General features: G+C 33.8%; 2 protein-coding genes across 9 annotated transcripts in view; one reads left to right on the top strand and one right to left on the bottom strand.

The window, feature by feature from the left end:
- The window catches only part of Gpr155 (G protein-coupled receptor 155), a 61,390-nt gene extending 44,847 nt beyond the window's left edge, over window positions 1-16,543 (top strand). For 4 of the 6 annotated variants that reach the window (XM_005324611.5, XM_040294491.2, XM_005324612.5 and 1 more), the window contains 2 exons: window positions 696-833; window positions 3,383-5,613. In XM_005324611.5, coding sequence (XP_005324668.1) covers window positions 696-833; window positions 3,383-3,680 — 436 coding nt within the window. In that variant the 3' untranslated portion in view covers window positions 3,681-5,613. Of the gene's footprint in view, window positions 1-695; window positions 834-3,329; window positions 5,614-16,407 lie in introns of those variants that run through there. The other 2 variants (XM_078017625.1, XM_021725934.3) reach the window with 2 other exon arrangements.
- Scrn3 (secernin 3) overlaps window positions 5,338-25,686 on the bottom strand; it is a 30,935-nt gene continuing 10,586 nt past the window's right edge. The window contains exons 5-8 of one of the 3 annotated variants that reach the window (XM_040294493.2): window positions 25,273-25,482; window positions 13,003-13,165; window positions 11,884-12,064; window positions 5,338-9,089 (exon numbers count right to left, since the gene is read on the bottom strand). In XM_040294493.2, the coding sequence (XP_040150427.1) occupies window positions 8,919-9,089; window positions 11,884-12,064; window positions 13,003-13,165; window positions 25,273-25,482 (725 nt within the window). In that variant the 3' untranslated portion in view covers window positions 5,338-8,918. Of the gene's footprint in view, window positions 9,090-11,883; window positions 12,065-13,002; window positions 14,126-25,272; window positions 25,486-25,686 lie in introns of those variants that run through there. The other 2 variants (XM_013358293.4, XM_078017629.1) reach the window with 2 other exon arrangements.

Genomic DNA, 25,686 nt, shown 5'->3' with positions numbered 1-25,686 from the left:
CTTAGTAAAAACTGAAATGAGCCAAAAATGTCTAGAGGATTTGTAAAATAATTAGGTCACTTACCCAGCCTTCTGTGAAAAGGAAACTAAATGCAGAATCAATTGTGTTGTAGATGAGATGGGAAATTTGGTGACTGGCTTTGGAACAGCCATTTTGATAGAGCAGAAGGGATTCTCTCTCCTTGCCTTTCTTTCGTTAAAAATAGCCTGCTTCAGCTGGGGTTGTAGCTCAGTGGTAGAACACTTGTCTAGCACATGTGAAGCACTGGGTTCAATCCTCAGCACCACATAAAAATAAAAGTAAAATAAAGTTTTAGAAAAAAAACTTTAAGAAAGTGAATAATTAAAAAAAAAAAATAGCCTCCTTAGTCAGGCATGGTAATACACATCTATAATCCCAGCTCCTGGGAAGCCTCAAGTTTGAGGCCAGCCTGAGCATATTAGTGAGAATCTGTATCAAGACAAAAACATTTCTTAAAAAGGGGCTGAGGGGCTAGGGATATAGCTCAGTTTGGTAGAGTGCTTGCCTTGCATGTAACAAGACCCTGGGTTCAATCCCCAGGACCACAAAAAATGGTGGGGGGTGGGGGGGCTGAGGATGTCACTCAGTGGTAGAGCATTTGCCTAGGTTTTCACGAAGTTCCAGGTTCAATCTCCAGTAAGAAAAAATAAACTCCTTAAATTTTGATTTTCAGACTTGAATTTCTATGGAACAATAAAGAAACAGCAGAAAACAGAGATTCTCCTGTTTCTGAGGAAATAAAAATGACCTGTCAACAATTTATCCATTATCACCGTGACCTCTGTATCCGTAACATCGTCAAGGAAAGACGGTAAGCAAATTGCCATTGTAGATCCAAATAATTATATTTTAGATTAACTATTTTTGGATTTTAATAGGCTAATAGTTATGGGTCAGTTTTTAGTTTAAGAAGTAGCATATGAAAGAGACATATTACTTTGATTTTACTACTTTAAAATATCGTATAACTTCTGATTTCTACATAAAATGTGAGAACTTTAAAACAAACCCGAATGTGGTAGAATATTAACATTCACTTCATGTTGGCCATTAGTGTGTCTCACAAAGCTTTGAAATACATTGGATTCAGAAATGGTTTTATATTCCCATTTTCTAGTATTATATTGTTATTTTGTTTCATATTGCCAAGAAAACAAAATGAAGGCAGGAGTGGTAGCACACTCCTGTAAGCCCAGTAATTTGGGAGGCTGAGGCAGGAGGATCGCAAATTCAAGGCCTGCCATGTTAACTTAGTGAGACCCTGTCTCAAAATTTTTAAAAAAAAGATGTAGCTCTGAGGTAAAGTGCCCCAGATTCAATCCCTGGTACCACAAATAATAATAATAATAATAAAATTTCTGCCTCTTAATTAATTCTGCTGCTTATATTTCATCTCAAGTCTTAATCTTCCTTTGGTCTATGACATTATATTTTCAAGGTATGGAATATACTGCAGCAGGAAATGACCAACTTTGAATAAACAAATTTGTAGTGAAAATATTTTTGGTTGTCATGAAAGAAAAATAAAACATAAGGAAAGTAACATGTGTATAACTGGAAATTATATAGGATAGTTTATTTGCACCTATTATGCCACTATATTTAATATACATGCCATTATAATCAGAAGGCAGCCTAGGTTAGATGGTGGAAAGGGGAATCATTTGGGTGTAGGTTAATACTAGAATTCAACTCCTGAATTGAAGTTTCTTGGCTGTGTGACAATAGGCAGGTTCAATTCTCTAGCCTTAGTTTTCCTTTTCTTTAAAAATCTGACTCTCAATATTGTTTGAATTAGGTGACAAAATGTCTGTGATATGCCTAGCCTAATGGTAAACTATGGAGAAAAGCTAATGTTCTACCCTTAAAGGGCTGAGCACAATTATTTCAAGATATTATCCGCATCAACAACTTTTTTTTCAACTGCTTTTCAAAATTAAAAAAGAAAATTCTGTTGTTATCTCTGTCAGGCCTGTTGTGCTTGCCAACTGTCGGGAAGTGTAGCTCTTACCATTTGCAGGGCTGCCAGGCTGCCTTGGTCCCAGATGGTTGAATAGGCACCAGCTGGTAGTGTTCTGGCCTGTTCCCTGTCTCTTTCCAGGCTCTACTGCCTGAACAGCATCACATTCTCCGACACTCTGTACATCTCCATGGGCTTTTGTTACAGCTGCCTGATCACAGTCTTCAAGAAACTATTAAATTGGTGTCTGGGACAGAAGGCATTAGGACTATAAATTAAAAGCCAACAAACAGGAAGAAGGCTCAGATAGGGGTTGTAACATTCAGGCTTCTGTCAAAATGATGTTTGCAGTTGCAAAGAATTAAGTTAAGAGTTCTTATTACTAAGTTAAAATATTGTAATCTGGGGTTGGGGATGTAGTTCAGCGGTGGAGTGCTTGCCTAACAAGCTTGAAGGCCCTGGGTGACATTCCCCAGCACCTCAAAACAAAACATACTGTGATTTTTACATACTTGAGAAACATTTTCGTTTATTAACCTTTTTTATAATTCTTATATGATACACATATATTTTATTTATGATAAAATGTTTTAAATTCTTGTCACCTGTTTCTCATTTCATCTCAGTCTTCATTCCCTATTTCTCATTGTCAAGCACTTTAGGTTTTACAGCTTGACTGATGCTTGTGGACAGATTTTTGTTGTCTATTGTATATTTATACAGAATTTATGTAATTGGGTTTGGTTGTTTTTTTTTCATTTCTCTTTTCCTTGTTTATTTGAACATATTTGAAGGACCTCATATTTGCATTAAGAAGACAAAATTTAAGTGACCAAGAAGTAGATTTATAAAGCACATTTTAAAAAATCTTAAGATTTGTAGCAAGACAGATCTCACTTATTCTTTCCTTGCTTTTTAATGAAGCAAATCCTGACAAACACAAAAGTGAGGTTGTCTTGGTTGCTGATGGAAAGAAACACTACTTGTGGGCACGATAATAAAGTTTGATTTCAGTAGTTTAATAAAAATAGTCACTTCTTAAGAGCTTACAAAAAATATGTAATGTTCCTGAGACAATTAAAATTACTTAGCACAAATAAGAATATAAGAAATTATAATATATATAATATTCAGACATTACCTATGTCCATTTTTTGTTGTTGAAGTGTTTCTGTTTTCACAAGCATTATTGGCATATTTTATTTTTCTCCAGGAGTCTTTCTGGGGTCAGGAAAGTTAACAATTCCTTTATATTCAGAACAGTTTCATTCCTGCCATGCTTTTAACTATCGTGCCGTCTTCCCTTGTTTCCTTCTATTTTTTCCTTGCTTGTCCTCTACCATGCAGTGCTGATACCAGGTTTACAGAACATATGGGTGAATCATTCCTTTGACATACAGGTGTGGTGCAAAGACTTCTGCTGGGACCTTCTGTGGCTGTGACCTGGTGAACTGGCTAATTGAAGTTGGCCTTGCCTCTGACCGTGGTGAAGCTGTGATATATGGAGACAGACTGGTGCAAGGGGGAGTCATCCAACATATTACCAATGAATATGAATTTCGGGATGAGTACTTGTTTTACAGATTTCTTCAAAAGAGTCCTGAACAGACTTCTGCTATTAATGCAAACAGCCCCCAACAGGAAAGCTATAAAGAAATTGAGCATTCACCCCCATCCTCACTTTCTCCTAAGTCCTAAATGATAAAGGAGAGAATCCTCCATGGAATCATATTCTAGTCCCAGATCCAGTATTTATCTGTGTGATCTTGGGCAAGTTAGACCCTCTCTGAGCCTCAGTTGCCACTTCTGTAAAATCTGACAAGATGCATTCCCCCTGCCCTGTGCTAACACCTAGGAAAAAGAAAAAAAACAAAAGGAAAAGTTCTGATAGTGAATATAATAATTACTATAAATAATACTAATGTGGCAACATTATAAAATGATTTCTTCCTGCAACTGTTTGCTATAACTTCAAAATCAGTATCCAGTTGACAATTCCTTTTAATTGCCAAATTTGACAGATGTTCTGCTGGTGAAATGGACATAAAATTATGGTAACTTTACATTTATTGATGGCACTTCCTAAAAAAAATAATTTTACTGAATCTAATAAGAGGTTCTTATTCCTCCCAGCCCCCGTCCATTTCTTCAAAAAAACTCATTAACAAATTAGAATCACTGCCTTTTTTTTTTTTTAATAGGCTTGTCTCTTCTTGCTCTTCTAACCAAAGTACTAATCTATGTCATTAGGAAAGGAATAAAAACCTCCATAAATATTATCATCAAAATCCAATCTCTAACTTTTGTGCTACAGATAGTAATTTGTGCATATTTATTTAAATATTAAAAAATTATTGCCATGTGATGTATCACTTATTATTTGCACAAAGCAACATAGTACAGAATAATAACCCTACTACTTTTCTCCCTGCAGTGAATAAAAAGGACCATATATATAGTCCAAGTCAAGAGTTAAAACTTCTAGACATAGCACCCTATGACTACCTTTAGAATTCAGTCTATGAATTCTATGTATTAAAAAAAAAATCTGTAAATTTTTAAATTACTAAATGTTGCTATCTTAGTCCATTAAGGTAGCTATAACAAAACACCACAAACTGGATAGCTTATAAACAACAGAAACTTATTTCTTATAGGTCTGGAGGCTGTGTAGTCTAAGATTTAAGACATGGGCAGGCTCAGTGTCTGGTGAAGGCCTAATTTCTGGTTTACAGCTGGTGCCCTTTTGCTGTGACCTCACATGGTAGAAGGGAAAAACTCTTGTCTCTTCAGCCCTGAGAAAGGGACTGATGCCATCCATGAGGGCTCTACCCTCACGACCTAGTCACCCCCCAGTACCATCCCACTGGGGATTACATTTTAACATATGAATTTGAGGGGATGCAAACATTCAGACCATAACAGATAAAGTTCATCTTCAGAAAATTAAAGGGAGTTATTCACATGATTTTTGAACATCTACTTAATTATTAGGTGTCAGTTTAACTTACTTAAAATATGTTGAAATGTTTATCTCATGTTTAGTGTTTTCTATATAAAGCCATTTAGAAAATTATTGCCCTTTTAATGCAACAGATATATAAATTTTTTAAAAACTTGCATGGAAGCCTAGTGTATTTAACAAGTAAATTTTACTTTAGTATACCATTAACCTAAACAAATTTCAAGCTATCATTAGAGAATGGGCGTGTTTTTAAACAGAACTGTCTTGTGGGGGAACTTTTTCTAAAAAAATATGACCACGTTAATACTCTTTGAATGCTCAGGAGTAAGCATAAAGCCTCACTGCTGTTCCAGTAGAGATGTAACTCACATGCATGCAGGCAACTCAAACTCAAGTGGAGAAATTTTTTATTTATGAACAAGTCATACAAATAAGTCATACTGCATATGTTCTGTTATTTGCACAAAAGGATTCTGCAACCTCTTTTTCCATGGGAGACACTAAAAGAAAATCCTAGATCAGAATGATCTGCAGTTTCAGATAAAGGATTTTAAGAGATGTTTTTAGATTAAGGATATGCTAATTTTATTAAATGAAAATATTTGTAACTGTTACTTTCTCACTGACAAAGCAAGTTTCTCAATAAACTACCTATTTTAACTTTCACTGCTGTCATCTTTTCTTTGGGCAACTGCAATGATACAGATACTATCAAACGGGTCTTTAATCTAAGTTCTTAATGTTTTCTTAAATGAGTTTCTTAAGACTGTCCCTTTCTTCATGACCCGCTAGGTCCTGTGCATAGGAACTTCCCCAATTATGAATTCACTGAACACCTTTTATGAGTGAGTTAATATGAAATTAAGAGTGCCTTACATACATTTCATGATTTTTCTTAAATATTATTTTTAGTTGTGGTTGGACACAATACCTTTATTTTATTTATTTTTATGTGGTGCTGAGGATCAAACCCAGCGCCTTGCACATGCTAGGCAAGCACTCTACTGCTGAGCCACATCTCATGATTTTTAATATGTAGAGTCACAGCTGAGAAAATTATCTGATACAATTTTGATTAAAATCTACCCCTTTTTACTAATCTTCAGCATAGTCTATTGTTATCTTAACTCTCAATGAACAAGTCCATGCCTAACTTATGCTTTGCTTTTAATATTTTTAGAATAAGATAAAGTATACTTGGAGAATAATGATTAGTGACCCAAAAATTATACAGCAGAATACAGCTCTTGGTTTTTGCCCCTTTGTATCTTATACCTATGTGATGAAAGATGACTGGAAACACAGTTCAGGACCATACGTATTATCACTATTCTTTAGGAAAAGACAGATTTTAAAGTTCTGCAGTTGGCATGATGGAAATCTGAAGTAATTAATTCAAAAGAGAAAAATTCACTATGTAGAACTATTTTTGGAAAATTTTACAAGAAGGAACTAACTTTCCAAAATTCTAGGCTGCATATTATTTCTAGGACAACATTCTTTTTTTAACAATAAATATATAAACTGATATTTTCATCAAGATCAAACAATGTAGCTTTCTGTAAAGTACAATTTATTAGATGACTCCCTTGGTTTATAACATAATTTAAGGGTTGACCTAATAAAAAGCTTAATTCAGCAACTATATTTTTTACTCTTACAATAGATAAAATTTAATAAAACCTTAAATTTTTTACAATATATCCCAAGGCATTAATTACCCCCACAAGTACTCACAGCCCAATTGCATTTATACAGTGAAAGTCAAGCTATATTATATTAATTTACACTAATAATTACATACATTAATACTACATTAATAATCCTTGTTTTTTTTAACTTTTTTAGTTGTAGATAGACACGATATATTTATTTTTATGTGGTGCTGAGGAGGATTGAACCTAGTGCCTCACACGTGTGAGGCAAGTCCTCTACCACTGAGCCATGGCTCCAGCCCCAATTATCCTTGCTTTCATATGGGGATATATTCCCATTTCTAATATGGAAAGAAGCAACAGCTTGATTTGAAACTTATCAAAAGCTAACAAGTTGTATAGATAAATTATCTAGATAATTTCTGCAACCTTGCATTTTATAGGCAGAGGACTGTATAAATTTTTCCTGTCAGTATCTGAATATTCATTTTGCAAATATCTATTAATAAGCATTTATTACATGCCAGACACAATACTGAACACTGCACATACAACAGTAAGAACAAATATGATTCCTAGTTCCATAGAGCTTCGTTCTACTGTGTTTAATGTTCTGTGTAAATGTTTAATGTATAATTAGTTTGTGATCAGGATAGCGTGTGGCTCCAAGAGTATTTAAGAGAGACCCGACCTTGTGGTTTGAGGAAAACTTCCTTAAGGAATTTCTGTCTTGGCAAAACCATTAAAAGAACTACAAATGGTGAGAACACGGAATGAATGGTACAACAGAGGGTGTAGCCATGAGGAAGGAACTGGGCACATTCCAAGACTTGAAAGGGCAGCATAGTTGAAACATAAAAAACAATGGTGAACGTGTAATAAGATAAAGACAGAGGACAGATTAATTAGCAGGCTCTTGGTGGTATTTGTTAAGAGACTTTAACCCAAGAACAATGTCTTTGAAAGAGTTTTAGACTCAACAATAAGAAAATGAACAAACAACTGATTTCGAAATGGGCAAAAGATCTGAACAGACACCTCACCAAAGAAGATGTACTCAGGTGGCAAATAAGCAATGAAAAGATGTTCAACATTTCATGTCACTAGGGAATTGCAAATTAATATGAGAAACAACTGCACAACTATTAGAATGGTAAAAATTTAAAACACTGACACAAAAAATGCTTGGAAGGATATGGTACAACATTGCTGGTGGGGATGCAAATGGTAGTGACTCTGGAAGACAGTTTGGCGAATTCTTACAAAAACTGAACATGGTCTTACCATATGACCCAGCAGTTGCACACTTTGTAATTTACCCAATGTAAGTTGAAATTTTACATCCACACAGAAACCTGCTTATGGCAGTGTGTAGATTTATTCATAATTGCCAAGACTTAAAAGCAACCAAAATGTCCTTTAGTAATGATACATCCAGACAGTGATACATCCAGACAGTGGGATATTATTCAGTGCTAAAAAGAAAGGCGTTATCAAGTCATGAAAAACATGGAGTAACTTAAGTGTATGTTACTAGTAAGCAAGAGAAATCAATCTGAAAGAATACCTACTGTATGATTCCAACATTCTGGGGAAAGCAAAACAGAGAAAACTAAAAACAAAATAGTGGTTTCTAAGAGACAGTGGAAGGCTAAACAATTGGAGCTATAAGTTCACTGGTAAGCCAACTCTTGATATAGAGTGTGTTTGAATGAAAGTGTATTTTCAGAATTAATACAATGACAAAGATTTAGTGTGTAAATCTAGAAAATTCCCTTGTTAGCACTGGTTAATATTTGCCTAAAACATAAGAAAACTCACCACTTCATATTTTTTCCATTCCTAAAAAAAACTTAAAATAATTGATAAAATGATTTGAGGGTACTACGAAATTATAAGTATAAATCCATGCATCATATTAATGTCTTATGCTTTATGTAGAATTGAATACTTAATTTTTTTTAGTTGTAGATGGACACAATACTTTTATTTATTTTCATGTTGTGCAGAGGATCAAATCCAATGCCTCACACATGAGAGGGAAGTGCTGTACCACTGAGCCTCAGCCCCAGCACCTGAATACTTAATTATTGTGACAAAAAAAGTTGTTGTGGCTAAAAGAAATAATTGCCTGGAATAACACCTAGCTACCTCATGATATATGTTTGGTTTTTTTTGTCAGTATCTCAGCAAAACTATATGAGTTTTAACAATTGAACTATTACTTGAATGCTATTAAAGAATAATAGCTAAGTAAGTTTACCTCAAGACAATGGATTCTGACTTTGAGGGAGATTTCCACCATTTCTATGATTGCTATGAAGTAATATTTGCCTTATAAATTCTAATTTCATCCTTTGTACTCTGAGGAAAGAGATTAGCAATTTTATCCATATCAAGATGCTTGTTTTGGAGGACTGACTCCATCTTTTTGAATAGTTCTTTCTCCAGCTTCCTCATGTTATCCAGTATTGTTCTGGCTTTATCCTAAACAATGAAAAGTACACAAATACACATACATGAGTACATGAATCTATCCAAATTCCAACCCACCCTCACAGACAAGATTTGTTCACTGTGGTTTCTACTTCTGGATTAGTTATCCCTCCTAATATGTAAATATAGAAGGAATGAATCTCTATTTTAGATTGAATGAAATCCCTGGGTTCAATTATCAGCATCAAAAACAACAACAACAAGGGCTGGGGTTGTGGCTTAGTGGTAGACATTTGCCTCACATGTGTGAGGCACAGGGTTCAATTCTTAGCACTGCATATAAATAAATGACTAAAGGTCCATCAACAACTAAAAAAATATATTTTAAAACAACAACAAAATCCCTGCACATAACAAAGTTAACATTCATATTTTTGGCCTCTTTGATGCAAAACACACAAACATAAATGACCCAAAAGTCAACTGAGAGGGGCTGGGGCTGGTGCTCAGCGTAGCGCACTTGCCTGACATGTGAGACACTGGGTTCAATTCTCAGCACCACATATGAATAAATAAAAGAAAGGTCTATCAACAACTGAAAAAAATTTTTTTAAATCAACTAAGAAATAAGCTATGAAAAAAAACCCAGCCAAGTCATTTAATATTTATACCAATAAATAGAGAAGATTTTCTATCTCACTAGTAATCAAGAAATGTAAATTAAAACTATCAGTAGGACTGAGTCTCCCTAAAACAAAAAAGTAGTTATAGAGTCAGAACTAGAACACAGCTTATTGATACCACCCTCAAATTACATTATTTCTCCACGACTTTATATTGTCAATCAACAATTAACATCTTTTAAACAGTAACAGCTTCTAATGTTTTTAAACATTTATTTATTTATGTATCTTGAGTTTTAGGCGGACATATTATTTTTTTTAATGTGGTGCTGAGGATCGAACCCAGTGCCTCATGTATGCTAGGTGAGCACTCTACCACTGAGTCACAACCCTAGCCCCGAGCTTTTCATTTTTATCCCAAAATTATTTTGTAATTCCAATCAGCAATTTAATTTAGTTTAACAAATATTTAATACTAACTCTATAAAACTCACCTCCCAGAAGCAGTATAATGGGGAAAAGAGAAGTGAAAGCTCATGAGAGCAATTATGAGCAACAAAGGCTGTGTGGAAACTGCACAGGAGAAGTAAAGGGACCCAGTAGAAGTTCCTGAAGCATAACACTAAGCGACTTGAGCAAAGGCCAAAGAATCAGAGTGCTCATCATTGTTCACCACACTGTTCTGAGTGTGGAGAATGAGCTAAGCACATAGGAATAATAGACACCTCAGGCCCAGTGACTTGGGCCCCAGTCAGCATACTAAGTGGGTTCCTATTGCTTGCCTCTCAGTTCACACCACTAAGCTACAAAACAGTATTTAGACTGTAGACCAGATGTGAAAACAAACTGGTCCCCAATAAAGCAGAATCAGCATTAAGAATTCTTAGCAAATAGGAAGTCTGGCAAAGTGCTTCAAACAAAAGCAAAATAGTGAAGTGAGGGGAAAAGGCAGATAACTATGCAAACATATTACAGGCAAAAATGAGTAATTACATGGAGGAAAATTAATTTAATTGATTTAAATGTAGACAGACGTAAATGCCTAGATCTTGAAAAAGTTAAAGGATTGTATAGCAAGAAAAATCAGCAAGTGGTAAAAATAGCCAAGAAAAGATATAGGATGGTTAATCTTTTCCTTCATTGCAGGTTGTCAATTGATAGTTGCCTTTAGACAGCACTTGTACTTTCTTTTTTTTTTTTGCAATGCTGGGTGGGGATCAAACACAAGGCTTCATGCATGCATGCTAATGCATGCTAAGCAAGTACTCTACTATTGAGCTACAACCCCAGCCCCATTTCATTCTTATAGGGGAGAGAGGGGAGTTGGACGGGCAAGGGATAGGGAGGGCTGAAGAGATATATTTTATAAAATTAACTTTCAATCTATGTCAGAAAATAAATATATCTGCTTATTTCTGGAGATTTCAGGTGACATGTTGCTCTTTACAATGTTCACATTTTTAAAATAATAAGCATATATTATTTTTTAAAAAAACAACTTATTATTTTAAGTCTATGAGGCCTTTAATCACTTTCAATTAATTTTCATCTGCAGTTGTAGGATTAAGATTTACTACCCTTTAGAGTCTTTGTAATTTTTGGTGTGAGATACTAAGCTAATTACTAAACCTCTCTCCTAGTCTTGGATTCCTTATCAGTAAAATGGAGATAACAATAGTACCTATCTCAAAATGATTGTGCTGATTAAATAAAATAATCTATATAAAATGGTATATAATAAGTGCTCAATAAATGTTAGTTATTGTTATGTTTAAAATACTAAATTTCTCTAAAATAATCACAACACACATATTCTTAACCAAAAGTAAAAATAATACAGCTTTACAATAGTAATAACATCTACACTATTTCTTTTTGGGGGGGGGCAGGGAAAAGGGTACCGGGGATTGAACTCAGGGGCACTTGACCACTGAGCCACATCCCCAGCCCTATTTTGTATTTAAAGATAGAGTGTCACTGAGTTGCTTAGCACCTCGCTGTTGTTGAGGCTGGCTTTGAAATCCAATCCTTCTGCCTCAGCCTCCCAAGCTGCTGGGATTACAGGCGGGCACCATCATCTCCAGCAGCATCTATACTATTTATAAACCTACTTTTTACATGAAGGAAAGAAATTGGTTCTTCAATGTTTAGAATTCAGATTAAATCATACTTTAAACTATTCTAATGATACAACAAATAATATAATATAATTATAATAATACCTCATTATTATTTATTACTTCCAAAGCCTGTTGGTGGTTTTGGTAGAGTGGGTGTCTTCTGTCAGGCTTACTCTTTAAGTGCAGCTTCTTTTTAACTGGATTTTCAAGTTCAAATGTTGGTGAACTGGTATCCAACAGTTGTGAAATATGCGGCACAAATATGAAAGGCTTAAAAACTGATCTAGAAGAAAGACACTTCATTAAATTGACATGTCAAAATGTTTAAAAATTCAACATTATTCTAAGTTTTCCAAGATTCTCTTAGAGAAGTTTCTGTTAATGACGCTACATAAGTAAGTTGTTCCGTCATATTAATTATGCTTATGCCCAATTCCCAGTACAGTGTGATCTCATTTATGGCAAGGACAATGCTTAATTTAGGGCTGCATTCATACCGACCTACTGAGAGCACAGCACATATACCATGTCAGTGTATAAACAGTTTTCCATTTCCTAAGGTAAGAACAATCCTCAGTGTTATAGACTGAGGATTATAACTTAGGGTGAAAATCAGTACAAGTGTTAATGAGGGGACACAGGTTTCACACTCTAACTTCTTGAAATATCTTTAACAATATGAAAGTCTATAACATTAAGGGATAGCAAGTACGAAATCATTTCTAAATGTAATGTGGTGTTAAATTTGGTAAGAGATACAAATGACTTGAATCAAGATAGTCTATAAATAAAGTCCTAAAGATATAACTTGAACTACTGATAGTTTAAGTTTTATATGTGTTTTCTATATGTACATAAGTAAATCTAGCACAACTACATTACTTATTCAATTTACTAACTTATAAGTCATTTAATGTCATTAATGTCTGAAATCTGAGTAGAAAAACCTATCTACCTTCTTTTCTTGACAATGTTAAATATATTTGTAGGAAAAAGGAGTACAGATAAGGGTAAATACAAAACTATAAGCCTTTTCTTCCCATAAAAAATGAGAACAGTTACACGTATATGGAAATTGCAATCTAAAATTGGCCCAGAAAATCCACCAACAAGTTGTCTTTATTTATGTAACAAAAATTTAGTCTCACAGAATTATCAACACACTATGATTCTTCCCCATACCATGACCACTTGCTAGTTCACAGTATTTTGTGACTTTACCTCTCAGGATCAGGAGTCCCCGTAAAGAAGTGAATGCAAGGAAGGTTGGAATCTTGAGGTAAAACAGAAACCATGCTTGCAGTGGTCAGGAATTCTCCCTCCATATTAATGCCACTTGGTTTATCTCGGAGAATTTCCATCATTGTTTCAAATGTAATGTTTCCTAGGGAAATAATTTTAAAATCCATCACATATGTTTGCACACATAGATACTTTACAATTACAAACTGCTTTCTCTACTGATAATATAGGAGATATCGATCTTGGTATAAATGAGATATCAACTATAAAGAAACTCTGTTTCAACAGCACATTGTCACAGAAAGATATTTTCTTTTAAATATAAAATATGCAAAATCTCAAAAACATTCTAATACGTAAAAACTTTGTAAGCAAAAGCAATCAATAGTGTAAAAATATATTCAATCCTATTGCACTTACAGAATTTTTAAGGCATATTTAGTAATGAACTGATGATATTTCAATAATTATTATCTGAGCCTGTACATTCAATCAATAAAAATATTGTATTTAGTTTCCAATATTATAAAAGATTATTTTTATAAAACATTATTTTTCCTATATTAATTTTTGTGTCTGACATTAATAATTTTACATGAAAGTGTGGGCTAGAACTTGAAAAAGAATGAAGATGACAAAACATATTATGGTTAATGGAATTTGGGTGTACATAATCCTGCTGGGCTACTTTAAAGATTAAACATCCATGTGTGAGATGAAATATGTATGTGATGATATATTGCATGTGATTATTCTGTTTTATGCTTTTATATTTAATGTTTTTTGGTTTTCAGAATTCTTTTGAGGAAAATAGAAAAAATTTTCTATCTTTAGTAAATATAACATGTCCCTGGTTACACTGAGTTTCAGAATTCAGTATTTGGAAAGCATCACAAAAATTTTTTTAAAGTCATTGATGTTTTCAGACAGCTCTGTTCCTTGCTATATACATTTATAGTCAAAGATGTGGCTCAGAACCTTAGAGTAACAACAACAACAACAACAACAAAAACCCTAACCTACCTGATGTAGTTATTATGGTTTGGATATAAGGTATTTCCCAAAAGCTCCTGTGTGAAGGCAGGAATGTTCAGCAGTGAGACTGTAAGAGTTGAAACCTAATTAGTGGATTAACCCAGTTGATGGATTAATAATTTGAATGGACTAGTTGGGCAGTGACTATAGGCAGGTGGGATTGACTGGAGGAATTAGGTCTCTAGAGGTGTACCTTTGTATTTGTCCCTGATCCCTCTCTGCCTGCTTCCTGGACATCATGAGTTGAGTAGTTTTCTTCCATCAGCCCTTCCACCATGATGTTATGCCTCACCATGAGCTCAGAGCAGTGCAATCAGCTGAGACCTCTGAAACTGTGAGCCAAAATAAACTTCCTCCTCAAAGTTGTACTTGTCAAGTATCTTGGTCACAGCAATTAAAAAGCTGACTAACACAGTAGTCCTAACAAAAATAGCTTGTTTTTCTTCTGACCTATCATTAATTTTCTTCTGCAAAATTTATCACTCCAAATTCCTCCTAAATCAAAATCAAATTCAAACTCCTGAAAATTAAAACTTACTATTAAGCTCAACTGAAACAACCTTTTCCTCTCCATCTATAAGTATTACTAATCTTTTGTTTATTTGTTGTAGCCCCATCATTAGATTATACATTCCCTATAAAAAGGATGATATTTCCCTCTGTTTAGTTCTCATTTATTTAAAAAAAAAACATTTTGGGGAATCTATTAGGTGCCAGGCACTGTCATAGAAACTAGAGGTGTATCTATATAGAGATATAAATATGAAGAGATATATCTCTTCATGAATATGATCCAATTTCAACTAAAGTAACAACAGTTAACAAGTCATTGACAATCTCTCCTAAAAAGTTTCAAAATAGGCTTAAAAGTTTTCCTTTGAATATAAGAAATTCTCATTATCAAAAGAAAACTGACACCAGAAAAGACTACTACTCAAAGTAACACATTTAAAATGAGAATCAAAACTTCATGGTAAATAATGGAGTAAAAAGGATTGATTGAACTTTTAATGTAAAATAAAAATATTACAGAAATAAGTTTATATAAACTTACAGAAAACAATTTAGTTTGATATTTTAACATGCTAATTCTTAGAACAAAGAATGCAGTATAATTTTTCCAACAAAATTTTAAGAGAATACAACTTTATTTTACTATTGCAGGATGATCATAAAGACAATTTTCACAAAAATATTTGAGGATTACATCAAGTTTCTTAATCCATCATTTCCCATCATCCAATAATGGGTTGTCACTCTCTTAATCCTTTAATACTGAAGTCACTTTCTTTGAAAGCACTTGGTCATATTACCATCCTTAGTTTTCTCTTCAATTAATAGGTCTAACTCTCTATCCACGTGATATTTGTCATTGACTTTGTATGAGACTTTTCTTGGGATAAACTGAAAAAATATTATAAAATTCATTGGCAAAAATGAACATTCAAGAATTTCCAGAAATAAAAAAATTAAATCAACTAAAAATAAAATAAAATATATGATTATTAAAAAATTGCCAGGATAATTCTGAAAAAGCAGAGTAATAAGGAGGTATTTTTCATGTCACATAAAAAACAGTATTATAAATTCTCTCATATTGTTCTCTAGCTCATAAAACAGGTTTTGAGGGGCTGGCGATATAGCTCTGTAACTCAGAGGTAGAGTACTTGCCTAGCATGAATGAGGTCCTGGGTTTAATACATAGCACTGAAGAAAGAAAGAAAGAAAGAAAAAGAGAAACTGGGTATCATGGGGCTCACCTATAATCCCAGCTACTTGGGACACAGGATTGCAAGTTAGAGGCCAGGCTGGGTAACTCAGCAAAACCTGTCTCAAAATTAAAAGAGGGGTGGGGTATAGTCAGCCTAGCATACTTGAAAAACGTTCAATTCCCAGGACTGCAAAAAAAAGTCAGGTTCTGACTGTTCCAGGTGTTCATTCATGTTTTTAAACAGGGAGATTTCCACTACTCCAGTTATTATAGTTATTCCTGGAAGAAGGTAAGTCTAATTCCAAGTACTCCAACACAGGTAGCAGTATTCTTTTAACCACTCCATTATTATGCCTCCAATTTATTAAATACATCAGTTTTTTCTTACCCAGAAATAGTACCAGGTTCTTAATAACAATAATGAACATGGTGTATCCATATTGTAACAAGTACAGTTTGTTTGTTTGTTTTTTAAGTAATAAAACATAGTGTCTGCCATCAGGTATTTCAGATAAATTATGTGGAAATATTTAATTGTTGCCTTAAAATCAGTTTTTGGTTTTGTTTTTGATTGTACCCAGGGGTGCTTAATGACTGAATCACATCCACAGCCCTTTTTATTTTTTATTTTGAGACAGGGTTTTGCTACATTGCTGAAGCTGACTTTGAACTTGCTATCCTCCTGCCTTAGTCTCCCAAACTGCTAAGAATACAGGCAAGTATCACCATGCCCAGCTAAACTTAGTTCTAAAGAAATAAATAACTTTCATTTAACATGGTTGATTGACCACAAGTTTTTGTTTGTTTGTTTGTTTGTTTGTTTTCCTCTCTCCCAAAACTCTACAGTTTGGGGGCTGGAGATATAGCTCAGTGGTAGAGCACACGCTTAGTATACACAATGCCCTGGATTCAATCCCCAGCACCAAATAATAAACACAACATTTTACAATACTTACCGGAAAGAAATTTTAAAATGAAGTAACTCACAAAGATAAAGAGAATAGGAAAAGCAAGAATCTCCCCACACCATTCCCCTAACATGGGGATTAAAAGAAAAAGCTTCACTGGGAGCAGTGGTGCATGCCTATAATCCCAGTGGAAGGCTGAGACAGGAGGATTGCAAGTTCAAATCCAGAGTTTAGCAATTTAGCAAGGCCCTAAGTAACTCAGCAAGACCCTGTCTCTAATAAAATACAAAAAGGGTTGAAGATGTGATTCAGTGGTTGAGTGTCCCTGGGTTCAATTCTGGGAGGGAAGATGGAGGGAAGGAAAGAAAGAAAAGAAAAAGCTCATAGCAAGTCTATACCCAAAATATGATTTTTGTGATACTTCAAAAGAAAATTAACTTTCATATACAATAACCTAATGTTCTGTCATCAGTTAATCATGCAACTTACCAACAATTTTATGGTAATGAAAATAGATTTACACAAGTCCATATTCTATCTGGTTTCTTCACAGTATAACTATGACTTCAAATTCAAACAAGAAAAATAACTTACTGAATTTATAGGTAACTTGTTATACGAGTCATAATTTTCTGTTAATTTTGAAAAAATTAGGAAGAAAAAAGGAAGGAAGAAAAAAGGGTGTTACCCAAAAAGCACCTTTAATGTTAAAACTCAGCAATAAAACAAAAGCCTACCATCCATACTGATCTACTACTACCAGATACATAGCTCCAATACCTAGTGAGATTTAAAAATGATTCAAGTCTAAATTCCTATAAATGCAAGTTTTAATAAAAACAGTGGCAGAACATAACACTGTGATAATACAAGTATTACAAAAATGTTTTCTGTATTCAAAACCTACAATTCTCAAAATGAAAGGAGGATTTACATGATCATTTGAGTAGGGTAGCTATAAGTAATCCACTAGCAAGCATTGAATAAGTACTGAGACTGCAGTGGCAGGGTTCAGTAAAATAAATGCAAAACACAGGGTGCAATTTCATTGCAATTTAAACTAGTTATTTAAAATACATGAGTGAATATAGATACAATTTGGATATACATGCAGCACAGTTAATAGCCATGAGGTAGGGATGGTTAGAAAGGAGAAAGGTAGGCTCTTCTATCTAGAAAAATTAGCCATAATGTACTAGTGGACAATTTTCTACGAAAGAATTGGAAATACATTTATTCTTTTGGCAAAGCACAGAAAGCTAGATGAACTATACTTCACACTTGAAAAAAATAAGCTTCATGTCAGATGCATATATTAATATATTCATGTATAACTATCAAATCTACAATTCAGTATTTTGTATTTAAATATAACAAGTATTATGATGCACTGGGTAATTAATGTTTTATTATTTCTATTTGGTTTTCTTCCTTTTGTCCAATTACTCTAAACCTTACATTCTTGACATTTTCCTTTCCATCTTAATTATGCATTGTTGTTCTTCATTTTTAAAAATTATCTGCTAATTTTATTTCCTGGACTTTAAGTTTACTGCCTGAAAAAAATACACAACAGTGATCTTTGCTAAACTACCTAGAAGTTACAATTTAATTCAATTCAATCAATGATTCTTAATTAATCATTTCAACACTTATTAAGCACACACAACATAGTAGTACAAGACATTGAGCTAGGTATTAAGAGAAAAATAAAGGTAAATTTAAAAAGCCTTTTTTCAGTTTCATAGAGAATGTAAATGAAGAGCACAAATACATGTAGTTTTCTCATTTGTAAAATGAAGATGATATCTACTTCATATGGCTGTTTAAAAAGAAAATGTAAGTGAATAACTTAATACAGTACCTACCCCTGGATAAGTTTGCAATAAATGAGAGTAGATGCTGCTACAACTTATATTTTATCTACTTTTATAAAAAGTCTAAAATTGAAATATTTAGTATAACATGCTGTATCATTTTTATATACCTATCCCTATGGAAAAATAGTTTAAATATACTTATAAAATGATAAATTAGCTGGGCATGGTTGTACACACCTGTAATCCCAGTGGCTCAGAAGGCTGAGGCAGGAGGATCAAAAGTTCAAAGCTATACTCAGCAACTTAGTGAGGCACTAAATATCTCAGGAAGATCCTATCTTTAAATAAAATACAAAAAAGGGCTGGGCATGTGGCTCAGTGGTTAAGCGCCCCTGTGTTCAATCCCAGTACTAAAAATAAATTAATTAATACATAAAATAAAATGATAAACTAAGATTAAGAAACTTTGTAGAAAATGTTTCAAATTTTGACATTGTTTTAGAAATTAAAATATAAGATATTAAATACTTTGAAAAATAACTAATGTGAAATTAATTTGTTTAATGAATACTTGAAAAAAGCAAATATCAATCACTGACTGACCCATCTGAGTAGTTGGTATCTGATTGATTTATAGAACCTGTTGGAAACCAGCTCCAACAGGGGGTCTCAGGAGACGAACGGATGGTGAGGAGTCGGCGAAAGAGGGGTGGAGAAACAACACAGACACCAAAGTGAAGGTGTTGATCCCAATCTTTACTTGTGAAGTTGATCATATATAGTTTTCATTTTGGCAGGCTCACAGTACTTTGTGGTTACAAAACAGGAATCATTATTCAAAGAAACAAAATATTACGTAGTACAATTAGAATAGAAGACCGTATCTTGGCTTATGCATAAGCAAGCATTTGTACTTTCAGTTCACGTTTTGCTTTGAGCTGTTTCTGCTTAGTTAACGTTTAATAATAGTTAGAAATGTCCCAAACTATTGGTCTATACCTTGACTATTCTTTCTTGACTTACTGACTGGAACCGGTGCCATGGTTACGGTAAGTGGTTGACTCGTTATTAATTTTAATCAAACAAGAGTAAGAGCACAAACCATTGTGCACAGGAACAAGAACAAGTTGCCCAATAGTAAGCACTAATCTGTCTTCTTAACATTAATTTTTCTTCTCTAGATTGTAATTTAACTTCTCAAAAACTTCCTTGACAGTAATACAGGGAGTTTTTCATTAGACATTAACAATTTACGCTCCACAGCTGAATCATTGCATTTAGAGCAAACAGATCTATTCTTTAGAAGTATTTGCATTAATTGGGAAAGTCATGTTTTTTCCTTCATACTTAATGGTCATATGAGAAATCGCAACTATACTTATTAAAGGAATACAAAAACAAATCAGCCCATTCCCAGAAACATACTGTGCTCCTCCAGAGGATGGAAACCTTGCGCCATCCACCTCAGTAGGGCCTTGCCATTGCCTGAGTAAGGGGAGGGGCGCAGCAAGAACCACTTTATTCTTTAAGTGAAGGAGGAATGGAGCAGTCACATGTTTTTATTAGTAAAATGACTCTTTTAGCTATTATCTGCTACTCAGTAATCTAAATAAAATTTATTCTGCCAGAATTATTTGGTAGCAAAGGGGGAAAGTACATTAAAAGTTATTTTTTAGGAGTTAATAGTGACCCAATATAAAAAATGGGAAAAAGATACACTAATAAGTGGACAATTTATAAGAAAATTATAAATTTTCAATAAATTTAGGAATGTCTAATCTTACTAATAAAATAATATATATTGAGATAATAATATGTCACTTTTACCTACAAAATTTATAAGGGCTAATCAGGTGCGGTGGCACACACCTATAATCCCAGTGTTTCAGGAGGCAGAGGCAGAAGGATTATGTGTTCAAGATCAGCCTTGGCAGACTAACACACAAAGTTACAATTATCTTATATTAAACAAAGGTACCAAAAACATGCACTGGAGAAAAAATAGCCTCTTCAACAGATGGTGCTGGGAAAACTGGAAATCCATATGCAACAAAAAGAAATTAAACCCTTATTTCTCACCACTCACAAAACTCAACTCAAAATGGATCAAGGACTTAGGAATAAAACCAGAGACCCTGCATCTAATAGAAGAAAAAGTAGGCCCTAATTTCCATTATGTGGGATTGGGCCCCAACTTCCTTCATAAGACTCCTGTGGTGCAAGAATTAAAATCAAAAATCAATAAATGGGATGGAATCAAACTAAAAAGTTTCTTCTCAGCAAAAGAAATAATCTGTGAGGTGAATAGAGAGCCTACATCTTGGGAGCAAATCTTTACCCCTCACACATCACATCGAGCACTAATCTCTAGGGTATATAAAGAACTCAAAAAGCTAAGCACCAAGAAAAAACAAATAACCCAATCAATAAATGGGCCAAGGATCTGAACAGTCACTTCTCAGAAGATGATATACAATCGATCAACAAATATATGAAAAAATGTTCATTATCACTAGCAATTAGAGACAAATCAAAACCACTCTAAGATTTCATCTCACTCCAGTCAGAATGGCAGCTAGTATGCATACAAACAACAATAAGTGTTGGCAAGGATGTGGGGGAAAAGGTACATACATTGCTGGTGGGACTGCAAATTGGTGCAGCCAATATAGAAAGCAGTTTGGAGATTTCTTGGAAAATTGGGACTGGAGCCACCATTTGACCCAGCTATCCCTCTCTCCTGGGTCTATACCCAGAGGACTTAAAACAGCTTACTATAGGGACACAACCACATCAGTGTTTATAGCAGCACAATTCACAATAGCTAAACTGTGGAACCAACCTAGATACCCTTCAGTAGATGAATGTATTAAAAGAAATGTGGCATATCCACAATTGATTATTACTCAGGAATAAAAGAGAAAAAAATCATGGGATTGCAGGTAAATGGATGGAGTTAGAGAAGATAATGCTAAGTGAAGTTAGCCAATCCCAAAAAACCAAATGCTGAATGTTTTCTTTCATATAAGGAGGCTGATTCATAGTGGGATAGGGAGAGGGAGCATGGGAGGCAGGGATGAACTCTAGATAGGGCAGAGTTGTTGGAGGGGAAGAGGGGGACATGGAGTTATAAATGATAGTGGAATGTGATGATCATTATTATCCAAAGTACATATATGAAGACACGAATTGATGTGAATATACTTTGTATACAACCAGAGATATGAAAAATTGTGCTCTATGTGTATAGTAAGAATTGTAACGCATCCTGCTGTCATATATAAATAAAAATTTAAAAATTAAAAAAATAAAAAGAACTATTTAAAAATGAATAAAAATAAGATCAGCCTCAGCAATTTAGCAAGGCCGTAAACAACTCAGCAAGACCCTGTCTCTAAATAAAACATAAAAAAAGGCTGGAGGTGTGGCTCAGTGGTTAAGTGCCTCTGGGTTCAATCCTGGTAACCCCCACAAAATTATAAAGATTAAAAAATAAATATTTAGAAAATGGGCATTCAACTATTCAAATATTGCTGGGGTTAATTTAAATTGATGTATCTATTCTGGTGGCCACTGTGGCAATATGTTTCAAAAACTTTAAAATATATATACATTTTGACTGCACATTCTTCTTCTAAAAACTCATTCTATTAAAATAACCATGGGTATGAATATAAGTAGGCTATGAACACTTTATATGATTTTCAGTAATGAAAAACTAAAAATTACCTAAGTAACAGTTGTATGTTAGCTAAAGTATGATTCATAAATCATTTTTATTATATAATGATCAAAATACTACTACATAAAAATTAAGGCAATATCAAAATAAAAATATGTTTCTATTTAAAGGAAAGTTCTGCAGATACTAAAATACAATCATCTGTATTATATACTACTAACTTTGGAAAGTTGTATGTAGAAAAGTTATTAAATGGCATGCTACCATTTCAGTAAAATACATATACATATTTGTCTCATTAAACCTGTATCATCTCTGGGAGAATACATAAAGAATTGCCTATGGGGGGAAAAACTAAGTATTTGGGGACAGACTACAAATGTACCTTTAAATTTTCAATCATGTGAATATATTTATTTTTAAAAGTAAAATAATATCATGAAATAATAAAAGACATGTGAAGGAGTTCTACTTTGAACATCACTATGTAAGCTCCTATCAGATCAACCCTCCCTAATATAAACTTGGAATTAAAATGCAGTGAACAATTAACCTGAAGGCTCTTTACAACTAACGAAGGCAAGAAAATTTGGAGGTGATGTGGATGAGAGGATGATGCATAGGGTGGGTTTCCCAATTTTTTTATGACTGCAACTTATAGGACGTCCACAGTTAGTGCTGTGCTGGCAGCAGTAGACAACCTTGGTATTTCTGACCTCAAGAACCAGAGGTCAACCACAAGCACTGGAAAGTGAAGGGCAAATCCCATAATGCAGAGAGTCAAGCAGAAGAAATTCTAAATTCTCTGTTCAAAACAATAACAAACAACAACAAAAAAAAAAAAAACATGTGCCCTAATAGCCCAAATATTTATCTGATCCCTAAATAATCATGTGGGGCAGAATGCAAGAAATGGACTGAAATTTGAGCCAATGATAGTTTGCAGATTGAGTATAATCAATTAAGATGAAGTATCTGCTAAAACAAGTTATCCATTTCTTATTAGGTAAATGTGGTGTTCTGTGGATTTTAAGGAATTGGTTCATTTCCTCTGAGTTAATGAATTTAGGAGCATAGATTTATTTGTAGTATTCCTTTGTTAGTTTCCTAAAGTCTGTGGAGCCTATAATGAACTCTTATTTCTGACACTAGTCATTTATATCTTCTTCCTCCCCAGAATTAGACTTAAACCAGCCCCAAAGGAAAGACTACTATAGAGCTACCCTAATAAGGCTTAAAAATAGGCCTAAAGGAATGAAATTACTAAAATTCCAACAGGTTTCAAAGAATACAAAATTGCAGCATTCATCAAATAAAATCATAATGCCCACCATCCAATAAAATTACTAGATCCTTGAAAATGCAACTCCCCCTCCTGCAAAAAAGATGAAAATTTGGTCACCGGAAGACAGACTCAAAAATTATGGAGATGTTATTGTTAGCAGACAAGAATGCTAAAATTTCTATTACATTGCTATATGACGAATATGCTCAAGGATTTAAAGAAAAACACAAAGGTAATGAGTAGACAAATGAAAGATAAAGAACCAAATGAAATTTGTAGAGATGAAATACAATATTGAAAATGAAAACATCACTAGATGAGATTTAACAGCAGATCAGATAATACACAGGAAAAGTCAGAATACTTGAGGACATTATAGGAGAAGCTATTATAGTATAGATAGAAACTTCATCCTTTCATCAGAATCCCATGTAATTTAAATGTTTTCAGTGTAGTTACATGTAGATTTATTATAGTACATTTTCCATTAGATAGGTAATTTGAGTAAAATCTGAATATGTATTGTATCAAATATTCACATAGTAGAGTTAGAAATACACATATTCTGAGGTCTTGTACAGTTTACTAATTCCAAACCAACATTTGTTTCTCAGTCCCACACAGATAGCCCACAAAATAAATGTGGTTGAGAGTTCAATCTCTCATAAGAGACTGTATTGACTTATAGCCTGAGAAAGCAGGAAGCTCAACTCTAGGCTAGGAATCTAGGCAAGAAGTACAGAAGCATTTTTAGATTTGTACCTTGGGAAAGAGCCTGACTCCTATTTTCCAAACAGTCTTTGACCTAGCCATCTATGCTTTCATGGATGTTAAAACTCTAGCCTGTAAGGCTTAGCTCCAATGCAGAATCCCCCTGCCCTTTGACCCAGAGATGAGGAGGACTGTCTGGGGGTGGAAATATTCCAAATCTTTCTCATATTATAGGTTTTCTCTTCATTTTTAGAACCTGGTGATTTCCTATTCTTGTATTCGAACTTAGTTATATATGCTTTTAATGACTAACTATTTTATTCAATATTTCTGAAGTTTTGAAGTGGGAAGGAGGGAATTCTTGTATCTGCTCAGTTTGTCTTCTCAACCAGAACTTCTAGATATAATTTACAGTAATAAAATAACCAATAAGAGTACTATCAAGGGGCTGGAGCTGTAGCTCAGTGGTAAGCGCTTGCCTTGTATATGTGAGGCACTAGGTTTGATCCTCAGCACCATGTAAAAATAAATAAACATACTGTATGTTTATCTACAACTAAATAAATATTTTTTAAAAAGAGTACTATCAAAAGATAAATACAAGAAGTAGCAGCAAGAGTCAAAGAAGCATGTTTCCATGTTTCAAAAAACTCTGAGAGCTGGGTAGGGTGGTGCATGCATGAAATGCCAGCAGCTCAGGAGGCTGAGGCAGGAGGATCACAAATTCAAAGCCAGGCTCATCAACTTAGCAAAGAACTAAGAATGTGGCTCAGTGGTTAAGTACCCCTGAGTTCAACCCTGGTACCAAAAAAAAAAAAAAAAATCTGAGAAGTAACCACAATTTTGTTTGAAGAATATTAACAGAATTTTTTTAAAGTTTCTAAGAAATGAAAATCTGAACTTTCACATAGAATCATTACCTTCCCACAATTATAAATTTTACACATCTCAAAAAATAGCTTACATCATCATACTTTTTCAGTTTTAATGACTATATTTTTATTAAATATAATTCCTCAAAACAGATTTATCACTCCTACATTATATCCACAAAAATGTAATTTGTTATTTTGACATTATTAAAATGCTAAAATTACCTTTGTGTTTATTCAGAAGCTTGTAGCCCTCACAGTATCTGCCTGATGAAGTCATCATCTTGGCTGTGTCAAGATAAGAATATGTTGCAGCAAAATCAAATTCCTTTTTACCATCCCACCATCCTTTCTGCTTAGCATAGTTTCTCATGTCTGGGTGTTCTTGGTCAATCTTGGTTGTTATAGAAAGCTGATTAGAAATATTACGAACTCCTTCTATTTTCAAAGAAAAGGGAAATGAAAATGAAAAGTTATGTTTAACATTAATGTTCCATCTATACATTATAAATTCTTAATCACTATTTAAATGTAAACATAGACTTCTAAATTTTGTACTATTTGCATCTATTGCATATTCTAAGAGACAATTTTTAGAATTAAACTTTTTATGTTCAGATAATTGTAGATGCATATGCA

Source organism: Ictidomys tridecemlineatus, chromosome 7 (genome assembly GCF_052094955.1).
Source record: "Ictidomys tridecemlineatus isolate mIctTri1 chromosome 7, mIctTri1.hap1, whole genome shotgun sequence".
In the NCBI taxonomy this organism is placed as follows: domain Eukaryota; kingdom Metazoa; phylum Chordata; class Mammalia; order Rodentia; family Sciuridae; genus Ictidomys; species Ictidomys tridecemlineatus.
This window is presented reverse-complemented; position numbering and strand designations above follow the sequence as displayed.